The sequence below is a fragment of the Aotus nancymaae genome, unplaced genomic scaffold (assembly GCF_030222135.1).
Source record: "Aotus nancymaae isolate 86718 unplaced genomic scaffold, 86718_ANA_hifiasm-v0.15.2.pri h1tg000010l, whole genome shotgun sequence".
NCBI classification, from domain to species: Eukaryota; Metazoa; Chordata; class Mammalia; order Primates; family Aotidae; genus Aotus; species Aotus nancymaae.
Window position 1 is genome coordinate 41,585,593 of NW_026988421.1, and position 20,566 is coordinate 41,606,158.

The following is a 20,566-nucleotide window of genomic DNA, read 5'->3' on the forward strand; positions in this document are numbered from 1 at the left end:
CCTGCAGAACCCTGCAGTGAGCTCTCTGAGAGCCCTCCTTGAGGGTCTTGCAGAGGTATGTGTGCATCAAGCAGGAATAAGAAGCATGTACCTGGGCCCAGTGCAGCATATTCTGAACAGATGTTCCTGCAGGATTGTGTGACAAATAAACATCCAAGCGACTCTGCAAAGAGATTATTTCTTATCTAGAGGCTAACCATATCATCATATCACAAGTAAACATTTGAGAGAAATTTAAATAGTTTCTTATTTTCCTTTCTTTAAGAAAAAAACATGTACCATATACTCTGAAGACATATTAACCAAAGAAGCCCATCTTTAAGAACTTCCTCCACTAGCTCTGTCCCGTCCTCAGTAATATCTTCAAAAAGCTGACAGAGAGCATTCCACTGGTCAAAAACAAAAGGAAATCTATCTTTCTTTGCAGACTCAACTCTCTAGGTCCAAGGGTGTAGGAGATTAAAGGATAAAAACTCCGGTGATCTTTTCCTTCACCCCGTGTTAAGTCCCAAAGGACATTCAAAGAAAGCGGTTGACCCTAAAACACTGAGAATTGATCTAACCGTTGCCTTTTGTTTTCTGAATTTTAAAATGTGGTAAATATTCTACAGGACTCTGAAAGTTTGTGGGGCAGAATCAATTCAGTCAGTATATTTAGGTATCTTATGGATAAACACACACACAAGAACAAAAACAGAAAACAAAACACAAACTTGATTCTCTCGTATTTTCCATTGCACTATTTTTAAATAAAAAGAACTATTTTCCACCAAAGTAAGCATCAGAAATACCTTAGAGCTTTAAAAATATATTAACCTACTTATAAGCTATCCAAACACACTGAATAAAAATCAAAATCTCAAAAGTTGAGTTCTGGACATGTGAATTTTTCAAAGTTCCACCAGTATTACTTATGCACCCCTGGTTATGGTTCACTGAAACAAATGTCCTTGAAGGTGCTATAATATTCTGTAAGCTTTGCTTTTTGGCAGGAAGACAAAAGGTGATTTGACAAAAGGTCTCCATACAGACAATAAAGGCCAACGAATAGTCAAGGGTGTTATTTTGTGATGTCTTTCTTTAGCAAACTCTTAGGCTATGCTGAAAGGGTGTTTTTAAAGTACACTGTTTTGTGTTTGCTTCAAGGTCTTTTCACTCAGCTCTGCCTACATGATATGCTTTCATCTACACCTATGCTTGCATCTAAGTGATAGGCAAGCATAGTTTCCATGGTACACGGAGAAAGTGAGAGAGGAGCATAGAAAGGCAGTGGCTAAGGTATGCTTTGCATAAAAAGCCTTTTATAAATCTTGCTTGAAAGCAAGAAAAATTTTAATCAATGCTTTCCACTGACCGGGAGAGTAGGCTCTGGACAGAAGTCTGCAAGAGAGGTGGAGGACATCTTCAGCCTGATCCTACCTCTAACTTCAAACACATCTCTTCTCTTTCCCTCTCCCCTCTCCCAAATCTTTGGGTCATCATAGAAAGAATCTCGGTTAAGTTAGAAATTACTTGACAAGAACCCTGACACTGATCCCTGTCGGTACCCCTTGAACAATAAATTTGTAGCTGTTATTGAAGAACCATCCTTCCTTTTATGCCTTTGGGTTAAGGAAGTAAGTGGTTCACAAAATAACTTACCAAATCACCTGTGAAAGTGGAAAACTGGTAAAAAATTAAAATACAAATGTCTGGACTCACCCCCTGAGATTCTACTTCAGTAGGTCTGAAATAAGGCTCAAGCACAGCAAGATAGATATCAAAACCATAGCCTTTATCTAAACGAAGGATGTTTCAGGCAAGAAGAGATGAGAATTGTTGGCAGGAAAGCTTTCTTCTCAAATCCTCTTATGAAAGCAAGTTGACTCTCAGCCCTCATTGGAAGCCATGAATGTACTAATTACATTCCAAAAGCAAAAAGGAAACATTGAATTTTGGTTTTCATACAATCCAGAATGAACTTTCATCACTTCTGTGCAACAAAACAATTGCTTTCCCAGACCCAATTATTTATACCTACCATATTTAAGTTTTGCGGATCAAATCCACTCAGAGTAAATAGGAAGTTGCTGCAAATACGATGGAATAGCTTCCGGCTGCACACTTTGGTGGCAATGAATTTGTCAAACAATGTATGAGGGTAGAACATTTTGTCACCAAACAACACCTACAAAATAATTTCAAAACACCATCAAATCTCATAGGTGTGGATATCAAAAGTGGACAAAGAGTGGTAGTTCAAACAAGGACTGCACAGTACTAGGTGACATCTGCTCGGTGTTGGTCCTTAGTGAAATCATGAGGCTTGTTAAATTTTAGCTTTGTAATCTTTCCAATGCACTTCTTGATGGCTTTTCCCAAAAACCTTTAATTGGGGTGTTTTTTAGAATGCCCCTTGAGAAACTAGTTCCCACAGGAAATTGGTAAGACTTTGGAGTGAGGCATATATGTGTTTCATTCTGGATTCAAACACATTCTATACCTTAGGAGAGTATTTAATTTTTATTATTATTATGAATTTTCTTATCTATAAAATAGAAAAATTTTCTAATAGATAGAGATGTTGTGACGTTAGTAGGTCATGTTTAAAAGACAATTAGTGCAGTTCCTAGCATCTGGAACACATGAAAAAATACTATTTAATTAAAATATAAATTAACGTAATGATTATTACTATCATAATTAGTGATTGATACAGACTCGAGCCATTTCTTCCAGAATCCTTTAATGAATTATTTCTATAGGCAAAAGCTTAACCTACAAAAATGAATCCTTACTAGTGGAATTTCAGGCAGCATTGCAAGTGAGTTCCTTTGCTTAACAGCTACTAGTTTTATAATCTTAGCATAATAAACTAGATATAAACATAAAAAGACATTTTTCAGTTCTTAAAACTTTGGAAACACCCAGCAATTACAACTAAAGAAAAATAATAACTGGCATTTGTTCATTTAAGATCTAATTCACTTTAAGACCTCCTCCTATCTCTGGAAAACTAGATCAAGTAAGTTCCTACTGAGTATAGCTTGTTAAATTCTGAGTTTTAAAAATGGTTATCTTGTATAATTAGATATAAATTTTATTTAATGGAATATTTGATATTCCATGGAATATTAATGGAATATGTGAAATAACAAGATTTCATATTCCTCTTCATGCCCAAGAGAGGAAGAGAGGGATGGAGGCAGGGAAAGAGGAAGGGAAGGAGGAAGAGAGAAAGAAGGAGGAGAAGGAGGAGGAAGGAGAAGAAAAAGGGAAGGGAAAGGAAGGACAACAATATGTTAAACTAGTTCAAACCATATCTCAATTCTTTAGGTCTGGAAAGTAATAATAAGCCTTGTACATATTATCTGATTAATTCCAGACTCTTCTTCATTTTGTCACAATCACTAGGACACTTGGATAATACACTAGATAATTGATTTAACTTGCCAAATTGTAATTCTTCCTGTGTAAATGTCCCCATAATAATTTAATAATAGTAGCAGCATACACTCATAAAATGAGCTTATCCTTTAAAACAATGTTGACATTTAGTTCATGTTTTCAAGTGTGACAACTTACATAGATTGTCACATGAATAAATAATTAAAGTAAAAGGCAGGATCTGACTTTAACCAGTAAACAAATTTACTTTTTATTTATCAATAACTTAGTCATCCATGCTTGGCAAGAAAATCCATGTGAAAGAAAATATCCAGTTCATACAAGTAATGAACAATGAAAATACGGTGTTAAGAAACAGGTAACATCTACCATAATGGATTCTTGGTTCTCCGTTTTGAAACCTGGAGTTGGCTTTCCCAAATACAGAGTAAATTAGCAGGACATTTTCTGACTCCACTCTACCTCAATATCCATGGCTGAGTGACTCAGCAAAACTACTTTGGGTAAATACCCAAAGGTGAATAATTTCTCCTTTACCCTAATCTAAAAGGGAGGATATTAAATCAGGCCAGTCAGCAGTATAGCAACCAGGTACAGGGTAGCAAACATACCAACTTGTAGATGTAATTCCAAGTTGGCTTTGGAGCGGGCATGTTTGTCACATAACAGCAGGGAGCCAGGCTCCTTCTAGTAGCTCTTTGGGTATGTGTGAGAATTAGAAAAGGTACCCCTCTTTCTGGCAACATGGGCCCATGCCAGGACACATGGCTTGCCAAGCAGAACATGGGCTTGATTCAGCCCTCAACAGCTGACTGAGCTGGTCACCCTTGTGCACTAACTTCTTCAGGCTGACATTGAAAAAGTGGAAAAACCACCACATATAAAAAGACCACTGACCATGGGTTGCCTGGTCACATCTGGGTTAAAATTCTGGCTCTGCCATCCATTAGCTGGTTGACTTGGGACAGGCTGCTTAGCCTCTCTGAGCCTCAGGTTTTTCTTTTGAGAAATGGAGACAGTACTAACAATCTTTAATATTGTAGAGACTTGCCAAAAACAAAGGATCAAAGCAAGCTATAGGTCAGAAAGAAAGTAGAATGACAAGAACACAAAGGCATAAATGTCCAGGGGCAAAATGGGAGGTGAGGAAGGGGGAATGGATGAATAAATCTCCCAATTTCACAAACTCTGCTCATTCTATCAATGTGAAAATTGAGGCTTAGCATGGTTAAATAACTTGTCCAAGGTTACAGTGGGCAGGAGGCAGAGGTAGAATCTGACTACTTCTGTCTGACTCAAGTCTTTATGCTTTATACTCAATTCAATTTGATGTACATGAATTGGGTTGAATGTAATAGAAATGGAGCAATTGAAAGAACTGGGAGTATCAATGAAAAGGAAGTGCTAATCAGAGAAAAAAAGGGTTGTCTCATTCCAGAAGCTCCCATTAAAAAGAAAAAAAAAGAAGGCTTTCACCAAGCATGCCTGCAAACATCTGGCTGATGGGAGAGGAGAGGAGAAAGAAAGCCCCTCCCTCAAAAAGTCAAAAACATACCTAAACGTTGTCTATCATTTCAGTGTCATATCTTATAGGTTATTTTTTTTTACACAACTCTTGTTCCAATCCCCAACATCTATCAGCTGATGTGTTAACAATAACCCCATAATAATTCTCCTCGTCTGTGCACAACTCTTGTTCCATTCCCCAACATCTATCAGCTGATGTGTCAACAGTAACCCCATGATTATTTTCCTAACCTTTCACCCCTCTTGATGTCCTTTACCCTCATCTGCTTACATTTGGTTCCCAGAGGAATCTTTCTAAAAAGGGGCATTATGCATGTCATTCCTCTGTGCAAATACTTTTCATGCTCCAATTACCTATAAAATACATTCCAAACTCATTAATTTGGCACTCAAACCCCTTTAGAATCTGCCTCTACATTTCCAACATGATTTCTCTTACTATCCTTTACAAATACTAATACAAGCTCCAGTAAAGTGAGTTATGTGCGGTTTTCCATGGCCTGAGCTTCACCACTCAATGTTGCTCATGTTTCCCTCTTATTTCAGAAAGCCTTTCTATACCACACTGTATATTGAAATCTTATCCTTAAGCCCAAACGAAAATGCCATCTTATCCAAAAGTATTTTGTGATTCCAACAGCTAGAAGTATTTTTGCTTTTTTTTGAGTTTGCCTAGCAATGTTTTTGCTCTATCATTGTAATACTGGAGTTTCTACTAGGAATTAGTAGGTCATATGTGGCAATTCTTCTATTGGCACTATAGTTCCTCTATTGGAGTTATAATTTAGAAAGGGCAATCTTTCTAAAATTATAAATGTGATCAAGCCACTTTTCTATTTGATATTCTTCAGATGCCTCTCATCATTAACAGAACAAAGTCTAAACTCAGACATGACACAACTTCCTTCCATTGTCTCCTAATCTCTTCTTGGTTGAATCCCATTCTACTTGCACATACATCCTAGTTTTTACTCATACCAATTAGCTGAAAAGTTGCCTTGTAGACATAGCTATTTCCTAATGCCAGGGCCTTAAAATGGTAGCTCCTAGATATCTTTTGGCTGAATTAACTTGAATTGCACCAAATCCTACACACACGTCAGGCTATGGAGAAGTTTGAAGAGAACTGTGCAAATGAAGAGGAATGGAAAGATCCCACCATCCCAAGATATCTCTTGATTATGTGGGAATACAGAAATGATGCAATAAGTCTGACATTGTTTACTTAATAGTAGGACCAGGCCAGACTGAAATCTCAATGGTATAAGAGACCCAAGTACCAACAGGCAATGTAAGCATGTTTTGTCATTTTCAGGTGGTTTTTCTTCTACTTGTCTCTCTGGGATGTATAGATAAGCACTTCAATCACCACAGGCTAATTTGCTTAGCTCTCAAAAATAAGAATCTTCTATACATCTTTGGGCTTCTGTCAGAATTGTTTCACTTTCATCTGGTCTCATTGAAATCACTGAACATTACAATCACCACCATGGGCGGTATTAACATGGGAGAAGCCAGTGTTAAAATACAAGAAGAAAACACACCAACCCATGCAATGCAATTCACCTGGACTAGATAAAGGATCAGATTAGCTGTCAAGTAGAGTAGATTATGGGGCCTAGAATTTTGCCTGGGTTTTGGGAATTGTCAAAATGGCAGCATGTAAAGTATCAGGAAATGAAACAAGGTTGGGCATTTAGTGATGGAGGAGGGTATGTTCTATAAAACCAATGTTAGCAAAAACAATTGTTAACATTCATTACAAGTTTATAATATACAAGACATTGTTTTAAAGGATATACTGTATTAAATCACTTAGTCCTCATGGTAGTCCTATGAGTAAGAACTATTGTTACTCCACATTACAGATGAAGAGCACTTAAGGTTACTTGACCAAATTCACCCAGCAAGCAAATCATAGAAATAAGATTCAAACCCAAACCATCTGATTCCATCCTGTGAACTCAACCATTATTGCCCCTAAAAAATTATGGATCATCAGAAGGAAATTTCATCTACTAAATTCAACAAACCAATCACTCAAATAAGCTCTCCCTTTCTGTGGTTCAGGCATGGCATGGCAGAGGAGACACATTTCTAGACAAAGATGAAGAAAGTAGGGTAGATTAGCAACGGGGAATTCCCTGAACTCTGCTAATAAGATTGCACACATCATCAGTGAATTTACATGAATATCTTGAATACCTATTATTTTTTCAGAAGTTTGTAAAATGTCATTGGTCTTCTGTTGAAATCAGTGGAAACAGAGCTACTTTAGTTATTTCAGATTAAAACGTGGGAAGTCACATACCTTGACTACTTGCCTGGAAAGAGTTGTTAGTTTTTTCATAGGACTTTGGGTGTATTTCACTGTGACGACTGGAGCCAGTGCAAAAAATATCTTAATCCTTTTAGCCAGTTCTGGGTTTGTAGAAAATGCTATGAAAGCTGAAATGGAAGAAGACACTAGTTCATAGTTTTCAGATAATTATTTGTTCATTTTAAATGATAGTAAAAATAGCCATATTAAAAACAAAACAAAAAACAACATACAATTATTACCATTTGTAGAGAATAATTTCTCAATTTCTCAAGGGTGGAACTGGCTAGTTCAGAATAAAGTGTTCCCTGGGGAGTGCAAGGAGAGAGGGTTCAAGCATCTACTGTGGGTCATGTCTAGGTAAACTCCAAAGCCCATTCCAGCTTCACCATAATCCTGGTATCAGACAAAACTGGGCTCTAAATTTGACTTTCTATTTACTAGCGGTGTGACCTTCCCTCTGTGAGTCGTGGTTTTCTCAGTCTGTGAATGTGGATGGTAAAACCCTTATAGGATGATTTTTATAAAATCATTGGTTTGTTGAATTTAGTAGATTAAATTTCCTTCTGGTGACCCCTAATTTTTTAGGGGCAGTAGTGGTTGAGTTCACAGCAAATCAGATGATTTATAAAATCCTTATAGGATGATTTTTGTGTGTATAATCTTTATTAAATATGTGAAATGTAAGATGTTACTTGGGAGTATCACCATTAGAAAGAATTCTTCAATTCAACCATTTGTGGAGTATGGATGATAGTGGCTTCAGATGTTTGCAGTTTCCAGTGAGAGAATGTAGGCAAGATGAGTGATGCAGTACAAGCATGTAAAGACCTACTTTACACGAGAATCCTGATTATAATTAAGATATAGAAAATAGACTGCTGGAAATCCTGTTGGTGTTGTTGAGTTCTCTAGCCAAGCAGTAGGGAGACAAATGGGCCTCACAACACTGCCAACATCGCCCAACCCACATCTGGCCTACTCCAATGCCTCCCTGACAACTAAAAGTCATACTGATTGTAGCATATAATCACGGAGTTTTGTAATCTCTGCTTTCTTTCTTGTGTCCCTCACTAGACTGTGAGATATTCAAAGAAAGAATGAATACCATATTTATTTCTGCTTCCTCAGCATATAACAGTGTCTGACAAATGTTTGTTAGGTTTACAAACAAATAAATGAATAATTCTCCCTCTTTCAGGCTTATCTATCAACCTCCAAATTTAGTATTGAAGGAAAATTCCCTATTGTCATTACTATTTAATTTACTCTTCAGAAATTAGCCAGAGGAAATGGTTTCCTAATTCAAGCCCCCAAGCTAGAGACTGCACAGAGAGAAGAAATACTGACCCCCTTCCATGAATATGGAAGAAGAGCCCCTGACATTCTCTGATCGCATCTGCCCCAAACACACCTATGGTGGTGCCTTGTGAGTGGCCCACGTAGTAGAGTTGCTTCTGTCCAGTTTTCTCTATGATAAAATTGATTGTGGCTGAAAGGTCATATTTAGCCATCTCATCCAAACTACCAAAAAGAAGGAATAACACAATTAGAAAAGTCATCTCATTGTTAGACCTAGAACATTTAAACACATTCAGGGCAAACATGAATACTTTGATTTTGTTAAATATAAGACTAGTATCAATATATAATATTAGGCATCTATGCAACTTTAAAGGATGTCTGTCACCTTGATTGCAAGTCAAAATTTTTAAGAAACTCAAATCAGAAAAATCTGATTTGTTAAGGCCTACTGATGCTTTTCTTGCTTTACTTGTCATTAATTCTATAACAGATTTACCAAACTCCTCTGAAAAGAGCAATTACCTGGAATGCTTATTCAAAGAAAGAATAATAAAGCAAACAGATTTGCAGACCTCAGCCCAGACTGACTGAATCAGAATTCCCTGGGAAGAGACCCAGTAATCTGTATATTTATCAGTGACTTCATCTACTTCTGATCCTGTGTATAGTTTAAGAGATACTTACCTAGGAAATTATCTAGTCATTCACAAGGGTACAATGGACTGTGGTATAGAATTAGGAAATGCCAATGGTTTCCAGAAAGAAGGCAGGCAAGGAGGCCAAGGAACACAGGGATTTTATGACCTCCAAGGCATGGTTCTTAGCTCCTATGCCAGTGCATGAGTTTGCCCCTGTGACTGGGTAGGCGTGACTTCTGAAGCAGACAGCACCCCCAGGTGCCGCTGCTGGCGACATTGCTGCTTAGCCATTCTGTAATCAGGCTTTCCTCTTACTACCCCCAGGACATACACACACACACTCACACACAGGCACCAGGAAGGAGGCAGGAGTTCTCAAACAGCCATGCAATAATAATGACAGTTCTTTAGAGCCTGTGAAGAAACTCTGGGTAGAGAAAGAAAGGTTTGTTTCCTTCTTATGGATTCCATTGGGTGCATTTGGACACAAAAAGGAAAAATATCACTAGGTGTTTATATATATACATGAGCAAAGTACACACTTTATTCATTAGTAGGTTTCTCCTTACCTGAAGGCCCAGTATTCTGGTGATTGGGGTGACAACTTAAGGTGTTTTCTGGACCAAGTGTTTCCTCGGCTGTTCCCCAACCACACATCATAACCACTATCTGCCAGAAGGAAAGCCAAGCTGTTGTTGGGCAGGTTGCAAATCCAGTTACTGGCAGATGCAATTAAGCCATGCTGCAAATACACAGCAGTCTTTGGAGCTGCAAAACACAGGCAACAAGAATTTCATGTCTGAACTTCCTCAGTGTCTACAAGAAATATCTCAATCCTGAATTTCTGTAGTATAGAAGAAGGGCTAAGAGATAAAATCTGATGCCAGGCAAACCTGGGATCTAGTCCCTTCTGAGCTAATTACTTGGGTAAGTTATTTATATTCTGTCTTGTTTTCTCATTTGTAAAGGATTATATATAATGTATTGGGTTATGTACGTGTGGAAATTAGATTGCCCTAGTTCAGAAACGCTTCTGATATGCATGAACTCCTTTGTGCCTCAGTTAACCTATCTGTATAATGGGAAATAACAACAAATGCTATCTCCTCGGGTATTTATAAGAATTCATTGAGAACTAAAACATGTAAAAGGCTGTCTGGCACAGTAAATATTAGCTCTATTACTGTTATTCATATTAATAACATATTTTTCAAGGCTCATCTGATTAAAAACTTAAAATTTTTTTCAAGATAAAAACAATTTAAAAATGCCATTTGTTGAATGCTCATTGAATGTCAAGCACTGTGCTAGGTTTTATAGGCACTGCTTCATTTCATTTGAATTGTTAGCAAAAAGCAAGGTTATAGGTAGAAATGTACACAATTTAAAATTGATGATATGCTGCAAAATCCTATTCCCAGTATAAAATAAGAACATTTTAACTAAGAAAGAAAAAGCAAAAAGAAGGAAGTGAGAAAAGTGTTGAAAAAGAGAGAAGAGACGGAAGAAATGACAAGGCTTTTCCTCTCCTTTATAAGTGGTTTGTGATGCTGTGTTGATATCTCAGGACTGTACCTCAGGCCACTTTTAGAGCTAGAATGGCTTCCTGAGAGTGAGTAGGTTGGACTCACAGAGAGCCTTCAGCCATCAGCAACAAGGAACTAAGAGTCTATGTCCATTTATCCACCTTTTGGAATAGAGGGAAAGAAGAGGTGTTACTAACTCTGCCAAAGTTAAGTATCATTAAATAGTTAAGTACCATCAGGCCTCTCTGATCTGTGTCTGAGACACATCACAGGGATCTCAGATTAGAGAGAGAGTTTCTGATTGTACAGCTTTTTGTCACATGCACTTTGGCAGCTATGTGGTAGAAATGACTAGAGAAAAGTTTGGAGAGACTTAAAAGTTCTCTTGAGTATTTACAAAATTATTTGTAATTACGGAGCTATTTTGGGAAATGATTGGCTGGGTAAAGCCAGCAACACCATTATATCTTCCTCTCTTTTTAGTAATCTAGAATTTTTCTTTAAATAATTAGTCTTTCTGATGTTGAGAATTTTTGTTATTCGACATGTCAAAGTATAAAATGAGCTAAGAAGAGAGAGAAGAAAGCAAAAGCAAATAGTTTCTGGGGAATGAATTGCTCATTCCCCCCTCCCCCGCGGCCCCCCCCCCCGCCCCCGCCTCCACACACACACACAGATAGCCCCCTGCATTGTGGGAGCTAGAATTGGCTCTTTAATGACGTTTAAGCACAGAACTGATGGAAACTAATAGGGTCTTTTTTTTTCCCCCAGAGACTCCTGAGGATAATTGAGGCTCTATTTTAGAAAAAAAAAAAAAATAGAATTGGTTTTTTAGTAGGAGGCAAGGACAAGCGGTGTACCCTAGGCAGTAAATTTGCCCTCTAGGGTGGGCCTAGGGGTAGGGCTGTGCGTCCGATGGGTCTCCAGTTGCCCATGCTCTCCTGCACAGCTGTCTCCCCAGCAGGCTATGGGTCAGCCACAGGAGGGGTAAGCTGAGAAGGGCTGCCGTGGCCATTCTCTTGGGCAGGACATCAGAGGACTCAGATACCAGCTTCCCATTGCAGGTCTCAATCTTCTTCACAGCATGGCCCTGCAGGAGCTGGTGCAGCTGAAAGAGGCAGAGTCCCCGTCAGAGGCAGAGCTGCACTGGAAGTCCAGGCCATAGTTGAGGCCAGAGCTCGTGAGGCCGAGCCCAGCCCACCTGGGTAGCCACTGCTAGTCCTCCTATGGATACTCCTGCTCTGTGTCCCCAGACTCCAGCTGGCTCGCCTTGCCCTCCAGCAGCTTCCTGTAGGTGGCGCTCTCGATGCCCAAGGCCCACTTGACTTCGTCAGCTCCAGGTACCTGCGAAGCTACAGTGCCCTGTCCCGTTTGGTCCGCTGCAGGACGGCCTCCAGTTCTGCAGGCTCGGCGTTAAGTCCTTAATGGCAAACTCCCCACGCTGCTCCGCGTTCTCTGGCCTTTGAGGCCTTCAGTCTCATCCTGGAGCTGGCTGATGTTCCGGTTCATCTGAAAGATCCTCTTCCTATGATCAATTCATTCTCAGCCTTCCCAGCCAGTCTGCAGCTTCTCATACCTGATCTGGTGGTGCATGCTCTCAGCCTTGGCCCAGCTGCTGCTGGCGATCTCCTGGTACCGGGCGGGGACCTCGCGATGATGCCGTTCATGTCCAGGACTCGGCTGTTGTCCATGGACAGGACCACAGATGTGGCCGAGATCTGGGACTGCAGCTAGATGGATTTCCTCGTCTCCTGGAGCAGCCCTTCTAGGCAAGACCACTTGTTCTATAAGCTTTATCCACAACCTTCTTAATGAGGAAAAATCATTCTCCATCTCTATATGATTGCTGATCTCATCCTGGTACTTACTCTTGAAGTCCTCCACCAGCCCCTGCATATTGCCAAGCTCCGCCTCCAGCTTCAGCTTCTGGTCCCGTGTGTTCAGCTGCCACAGAAGGTTGTTGATGCAGCTCTCCATGTTGTCCACGTTGCTCCCAGCTGTCTTCCGCTGCTGCAGGCTCCACATGGTCTCCAGCATCTTGTTCAGCTGCTCCAGGATGCACACCTTGTCAATGAAGGAGGCAAACTTGTCTTGATCTGCTTCTTCTTCTGGCTGTTTACAGCATAGATGTTGGGAGCCACCTCCAGCTTTCCGGAGCTCGTCAGACTCTGGTTCACAGTGAGAACTTTGATGCCTCTCATATCACCAGCCCCAGCATAGACCTCACCCAGACCCATGCTGGTGGCTTTCAGGCCACCCAGAAGGCTGCTGCCCACCTGGAAGAAGCTCAAGGAGCTGATACAAGCACTGAGTACACTCCTGTACCAACAGCTGCTGAAGGCGGGGGGCCCAAGGTAGACACCTTGTAGGACTTCTGGGTCACCCTGATGGACATGGTGGAGGCTGGAGTGAAGGCAACTAGGCTCAACTAGATGGTGGTTTGAGTAGCTGAGAAGCTGCTGCTAGGTGGGAGCTAATAGGGTCATATTTACTTTAAACAATAAAATCACACAGACTTGGATCTACAACTGACTTACAAGTAGTTTAATACCAGTGAGAAGGCATCATAGTACTTGAAGACATTATGTCCCAACCTGGCTTTGAATGATTATTGAAGCTTAAAGTTTTCAGATTAGAGAGAAATTTAGAAGGCAAAATTGATAGATGGCGATGACAGGTTGCATGTAGAAGGTGAGGGAGAAGGTGGTATCAAGAATAACCCCTAGGTTCCTGGTTTTCAAAACTGGACAGTGGTATCACTAAGATAAGAACATGATGTGTTTTTGTGTTTGCTTGAAAGGAAGATAAGTCATGAAGAAAAGGAGAGACCAAATAAATAGTGTCTGTAAAAGTGACTTAAAACTTCAAAGCTATACAAATTAAACAGAGAGGTGGGGGTGATCTTTCTCCTCCAATGGAAGAGACTGCTAAGGATTTCAGAACAAAAACTGCTTGACTTCTCCCAGAACATCTAAGTATCTCTGCTTTAGGCATTTTTCCTTTCACAGTAAAATAAATAATACCTGTCCTCCTTGGGCATCCTCTTCCATGTGGAATCCTATAAATTCCAAGGATGTAACCATCTTTCGTTGCAATATCATACTCTTCATAAGGATAACCCCAGTAAGAAATAATCTGGCTCTAAAAAGAAGAAAGGAAATAGATATCTTCATGTCATAATCTCTTAATTTCTACACATGAAATACAATATAGTACTTTATTTGTTTGTTTGTTTGTTTGTTTGATATGGATCTCACTCTATTCCCTGGACCGGAGTGCAGTGGTGTGATCTTGGCTCACTGCAGCCTCTGCCTCCTGGGCTCAAGCAATCCTCCCACCTTCGGCCTTCCAAGTAGCTAGAACTACAGGCACCCGCCCCTACACCCAGCTAAATTTTTTGTATGTTTTTGTAGAGATGGGATTTCACCATGTTGCCCAGGCTGGTCACAAACTCCTGAGCTCAAGTCATTTATTCCCCTGCCTCGGCCTCCCAAAGTGCTAGGATTATAGGTGTGAATCTCCATGCCTGGCCACAATGAAGTACTCTAAGTCGCACCTACTATTTATCAGTCTATTTGCTATGACAGCATGTAATATTCCTATGAGAATAATTTAAGAGGGATTTCTAGAAGGAGTTACATACAGAGGCATAGGTAAGTCTGGGTGGGGTGACCCTACACTCTTGCTTGCTCAGGATACTCTGGTTTTGCCTGTTGGCCTGGTATCATTAAAGCACCCTAGTTTGTTTTGATGAAAAATTATATGGTCATCTAATGAGGGAAACCACATGGAACTGTGGAGTACCCTGTGGCTAATAACAAGTGATCTATGACCAAACAGACTTGAAAGAAGATGGGAGGAAGCAGTTACCAGAACCCAGAAGGAGAAAGTCAAGCTGAGATAACCAAATTGAGGGAGACAGCTTATCTAAGTTGACTTCACAGGAAGGAAGCCAGGGTAATAAAAAATCAAACCTTACTTGCCAATTTCCTTCTCATCTCCTGCTCACAATTTCCATTGGCTGAATTGAACTGAAAACCAAAAGTCAAGGGAGATTGTTGACCTGTCCTTACAGCTCAGCCTTTTGGGCAGAGAGAAAGGTGTTAAAGAACAGAGAGTGGGCCTAGAGGGGTCAGAGAAGATACCCCACCCACAGATATATGAAAAAGAGGGGAACTAGTAATTATTGTTTATCTTCTGCGTAGAAGTTTACATTCCTTTTCTCATTAACCTTACAAGAGGAATTTGAGATAGAATTGTACCATTTACAGATGGGAAAATTGACGTTCAGGTAGAATAACAATTGGTCCAAGAGTATATACCAGAAAGAGATAAAAACAAGATTAATGCCAAAGTAAGTTTGACTCTAAAGCTTATGCCTTTATCAAAGGATTATGCATTTTCCCATGTCAGAGACAGAGATGCGTGTATAAATTATGGGCTACATAGAGCAGTGGCGAAGAGCCCAGGCTCTGGAGACGGGCTGTGTGACATTATGAGGATTATATGTAATATATGTAGAACAATGCCTAACATAAAACAAGAGATTTAGAGATGATTGTTCTTATTATCATTATAGAAGGATTAAAAACCAAAAATCACTCATACTAGAGAGAGAAAAATTATGTCAGTTCAGCAGTACAGTAGGAGATCAGGGGTACTTGTTGGATACTTTGGAGAGAGGAACAAGAAGAGACACTAATTTAAAACACTTCAGCAGTTTCATTCTTATGGTTCTAATACAGCTTGTGTATGGTACAGGACGCAATTGTACACTGTTTATATAGGAGAATGGAGCATATTATCAGAATGAAGTCTGTAGTGGATATTTGTCATTTGCCCTTTTTTTGTTTGCCTAACACTATTTCATTCCATTTCTGATATGAATTCCTGAATATTAAAATACTTTGGTAATAAACAACAGAAATCAACGCTGACTTATTAAACCAAAAAAGTGCATTAGCCTAGCTCACAAAAATCAAAGGAACTGCTCTATCAAAAACCTCAGGGAAAACTCAAAGATATTCTGTAGAGATCATCCATATTAGCTCATGAAACTTCTTTTTAGGAAGCCACTGCTGTATGGTAGTTCAAACCACGAGGAGATGGAATATTTCTGTTCCAACTTGGATCAGATCTTTTAATTCTTAGACTAGTTAGCCATGTCAAGGAACAGGGGACGAAGCACAGATTTAGTCACTGGAGGAATTGTTGAAAACCAAGAAGGAACACTAGTTGTATCTAAAATGATGAAATATGAAGAATTCCTTATCTTAGCATTATTTTCTTAATAAATGACTTACAATATTCATATTAGCTTCAGGGTTTGTGGTGCTTCCCTTCTTATCATAACCATACACAGATCCAAGAAGAAGCATCCAGCATGCTGCTGCTAAAAGCTGCCACATTTGGGGTCTGCCTGGGAAAGGAAATTTAATGTATTTGTCATCAAAGAGAAATTCCACAAAGTGAACTTTGGTGTAATCTTTTTATAACATTGCTGTGAGAGAGAGCAGAAACATACTTCTAGACTGTGCTTTAACCAGTAGAATACTGAATTATACAACATTCATTCCATGAAAAATCTAAAATGACTTTTTAGTAAGAAAAGAAAAGCCACAAGGAAAGAAGAAAGGAGGGAATAAATGAAAAGGAACATAGAAACTAATCAATCAAGTTTCCAGTAGATAAGTGGACAAAAGAGGGAATAGATAATTTATAGAAAAGAAATATAATGGCCAAGAAATTAATCAAAGCACATTTAGTATCTCTAGTTATTAGATTATTTGGTACTTTCTTCGGATGGTGGAGATGAGCATTGGCAAAAGCTTTATGAAAAAAATGTGTTGACATGTCTTGTAAATTTAAAAGTATTCATAACCTTCACTCAGTAATTTTGTTTTCAGGAATCTAACTAAAAGAAAAATGATGTATATATAAACACTAGATATAAAATTATTTATTATTATATAGCTTAAGACAGTAAAATTTCCCAAAGTAAGAGACTAGTGGCCTAAATTATGGGTGAGAAAAATGGAATTATTCAGTCATCAAATACTAATGTGTGATATGTAAAAATTCCTACTATATAATATATAGAAAAAAACAAAATTCAAATTGTGCATATATTTTGAGTTCAATGACTCAAACCATAATACAAAAAAAGTCTAAACACCAAATTGTAATTATAGTTATATCTAGATGGTGAATATTTGGATGACTATTTTCTCATTTTTAAAGTGTTTTTCACACTTTCTAAATTTTCTATATTCAGTATTACTTTATCATAAGAAAGACATTATTATTTAAGCTTTTTTAAACAATTGTGAACATTGTGGAGAGAAAAAGATTATGAGTATTTTTCATTTGTCTTTAAAACTACTTAAATTTAAAGCAAAAAAACAACTTTGCAAAAACAACCAAGGAGAATATTTTTCAGAAGAGCTTCCTTTTACACTTATTTATAAAATACAGATATTCAAATTAAGTTAGAAAACACACCCTCCCTGCTAATCTGTTTTATTATTGTGTAGTAATATATTGACATATAAATTAATACAGATTGATATGGCTTAATTTTGGTGCATCTCTATGGCAGCAATAATAATATCACCTTCAGAAGCAATAATTATTTTTGTTATTACAACTATGCATTGAGCACCTATTATGTACCAAGTAATGTGTCAGACATATATTATTTCATTTTAGCCTCAAAATAATTCTAAAAGTTAGGAAATATTGGGCTGGACATAGTGGCTCATGCCTGTAATCCCAGCACTTTGGAAGGCCGAGGTGGGCCAGTCACTTGAGTCCAGGAGTAAAACACCAGCCTGGGCAACATGGAAAACCCTGTTTCTAAAAAAAAAATACAAAAACTTAGCTGGGCATAGTGGCATGCACCTGTAGACTCAGCTACTCATGAGACTGAGGTGAGAGGATCACCTTGGCCCAGGAGGTCGAGGCTCCAGTGAGCTGTGATGGTGCCACCACTGTGCTCCAGCCTGGGTGATTGATAGAGTGAAACCCTGTCTCAAAAAAGAAAAGAAAGAAAGAAAAAAAAAAGGACAGGAAATATTGTCCCCATTTTATTTAAAATAAAACTGGGTCTTATAGAAGTCAAGTAATTTGCTCAACGTCAACAGATGGTCATGGAGGCAGAATCTGAACTCAGGTTGCCTGACTCTAGGAAATACACATAAAGACTATGCTCTTAACCACTCAGTCCATTCAGGCTAGTTTTACTGGGGCTCTCTGGCTTCTGTGTGTCTAACTAGTGTTTTTCTAAGTATGGCCCATAAACCACAGGCATCCATAATCACCGTGAAAAACACTGAAGACTCTTAGACCTCACACTGAAAACCTTAGACCTCACCCCAGCACAGCTGAAGGACAATCTATTGCAGGTGTGTGGCCCAGGAATCTGCATTTTAAACCATCATTACAGGTGGTTCATATGCATTCTAAAGTTTAAAAAACAACCAGACTGGTTGGGTTTTTTCAGAAGGGAAACTGTTTCATTCTCATTTCTGTTTCTCTAAGAACTAGCATGGAGGTTTTTATAAATGTTTGCCAACAAAATGGATGGACGAAGGAGTAAATGAATATGTTATTTAATCTAATAACTATGCCAGATTGACTCACTGTTTTTTTGTTTTTGTTTTTGTTTTTTTATTTGTGGCTTTTGTCACTTGGACTTGAAATATATTTTTCAAATCATAGAGATTTACAAGTTAATTCACAAAAATGTAACCGACAAAATAGCGTGTATTTTGTGGGAAAATTGTGTGTGTTTGTAGTAAGTAAATTGCAGGAAGTTCCTATACTTACAGTTTTTTTGTTTTGTTTTGACTCACTGCTTTATATTACATATTGCTTTACTGGTTTGATTTTATTCCACTTTATCATTCCTCACTGAGAGTAAGCTTTGATGTTGATCAGATCCTTACCTCAGGATTATATTATATGGCAAAGTAGTAGGGAAATTTGTAAAAATTGGTCTTCTCTCTCAAGGCTTTGACAGTTTAGATGCTCTCATTTCTGCTGAGTGGTTGGCATTTTGAGGCCTCTGAGTCAGGATCACTGGTAAATAAACCTGGGGTCCCTGTGTTGGAGCAGATCCAACTCTCTTTCGAAATGGCTAAGCCTGTGGGTGCTGTAAAGTTGCAATGGGCTGCTTATAGGAAGAGCTGGGATCTAGCCCCAAGGGGTGGCACTAGGATATACTAGCCATGACAGATTGCCTTTTGAAATCATGACGTACAGCCCATCAGCTGCTTTTATTTCATTTCCCTGTGTTATACGGATCTGGATATAGAAGGATGACACACCCCAGCAAGAAGAGTCTACATTTTCCATTTAGTAAGGAGTGTCAAGTCCAATCTAAACAGCCTGTCTTCCAACACCTCTTATGAGGGATGTTCTTACCCGCTTTGCCTATCCAAGCCTTATAGTATTAACTATAATTGTTGGGCAAGGATGCTTGATTCAGGAACCTCTCCCAATAATACTGAGTTTTTTTTATTTCTTTGACCTGTTTCTGTGACAGCTCTCTGATGAATATTGCCTTCTCATGCATCCCACATCAACATTCTACTCGTTCACACTAATGCATATGAGGATATGAGACTAAGAAAAAAAGCAGAAATGATAAATTCCAGGGGATTCTCAGTTTTTAAAGATGAGACCCTTGATTGTAAGTACTCAGATTAAATCACTACAGATTTTATTTATTGTATATTTTATTATAGATATACTCTATAATAGATTATAGAGTAATTTCACATTGTTGTCCTATAAAACATGACTCCCATAAAATGCTATTTATATAAAAAGGCCATGGACAAATATATGTTGAACTATATATGTATGTGTGCATATTATATATGTGACCTCCTTGGAGAGTCATAGACTGTGTGAGAGTGTGTGTGTGTGTGTGTGTGTGTGTGTAAAACTTGCTTGGAGAGTCAGACTACACATATATATATACACACACGTATATGTATACACTTATATAAATGCTATAAACATCACTTATTTGGAGAATCTTAGCTTATAATTAAGGTTCACTGTAGTCCTGCAATCAAGACTCTATTTATCTTTATTTAACCTACTTTTCTTCAGTCTTTTTTAAAACTTATTTTTGGTTCAAGGGTACATGTGCATGTTTGTTATATACATAAACTTGTGTCATGGAGGTTTGTTGCACAGATTATTTCATCACCCAGGTACTAAACCTAGTACTGAATTGTTTTTTTTCTGATCCTCTTCCTCCTCCCACCATCCTCCCTCAAGTAGGCCCCCGTGTCTGTTGTTCACCTCTTTGTGTCCATGAGTTATTAAATGCTGATTTAATATTTCTTTCTCTATTTACTGTACCAAAATATCTATATAATGAAGGAAAGGCTAAAATAAGTGGGCAAAAATTGGAAACTTAAAAAGTTTCTTCAGACAGATGCTCTACGTGACTGTGGAGAGAGCTGCTAGTTTTACTCAAATTTGGTTGTAATTTGGTTGGAAAAAGGTACATTACTTGTAACACTCTCCTCCTATGCTCAAAAATCTCCCTTTTCCAAAGTTGCTTTTTGTTCGTCCCCTGCCCCCAATCTCTCTACTTACTGCAGACAGAGGGAAATATGAGACTTTCAAGAGAATATTGCCTTGATGCACGTTTGATTTTATATTGGTAAAAATATTATACATGAAATGCACGAGGATTCTATGTATGCAGCTGTCATAAGTAATGCATTTTACACTGACAAATACATTGATGGTAAAATCAAGGATAGCAATTTCTCAACAAAAGAGTATCAGAAGTAATAGAGACCTTAATTCTATTTTTCTTATTTCCCTGTAATAGGAACTAA

General features: G+C 38.5%; 2 protein-coding genes across 5 annotated transcripts in view; one reads left to right on the plus strand and one right to left on the minus strand.

Annotated features, from left to right (window-relative positions):
• The window catches only part of LIPK (lipase family member K), a 30,500-nt gene extending 14,389 nt beyond the window's left edge, over positions 1-16,111 (minus strand). The window contains exons 1-7 of one of the 2 annotated variants that reach the window (XM_064373672.1): positions 16,007-16,111; positions 13,727-13,844; positions 9,747-9,846; positions 8,649-8,758; positions 7,226-7,362; positions 2,021-2,167; positions 92-163 (exon numbers count right to left, since the gene is read on the minus strand). In XM_064373672.1, coding sequence (XP_064229742.1) covers positions 92-163; positions 2,021-2,167; positions 7,226-7,362; positions 8,649-8,758; positions 9,747-9,846; positions 13,727-13,844; positions 16,007-16,111 — 789 coding nt within the window. Of the gene's footprint in view, positions 1-91; positions 164-2,020; positions 2,168-7,225; positions 7,363-8,648; positions 8,759-9,746; positions 9,946-13,726; positions 13,845-16,006 lie in introns of both variants that reach the window. The other variant, XM_012454718.2, reaches the window with a different exon arrangement.
• ANKRD22 (ankyrin repeat domain 22) overlaps positions 1-20,566 on the plus strand; it is a 221,210-nt gene that overhangs the window by 113,303 nt on the left and 87,341 nt on the right. The gene's annotated exons all lie outside the window — the stretch shown is intronic.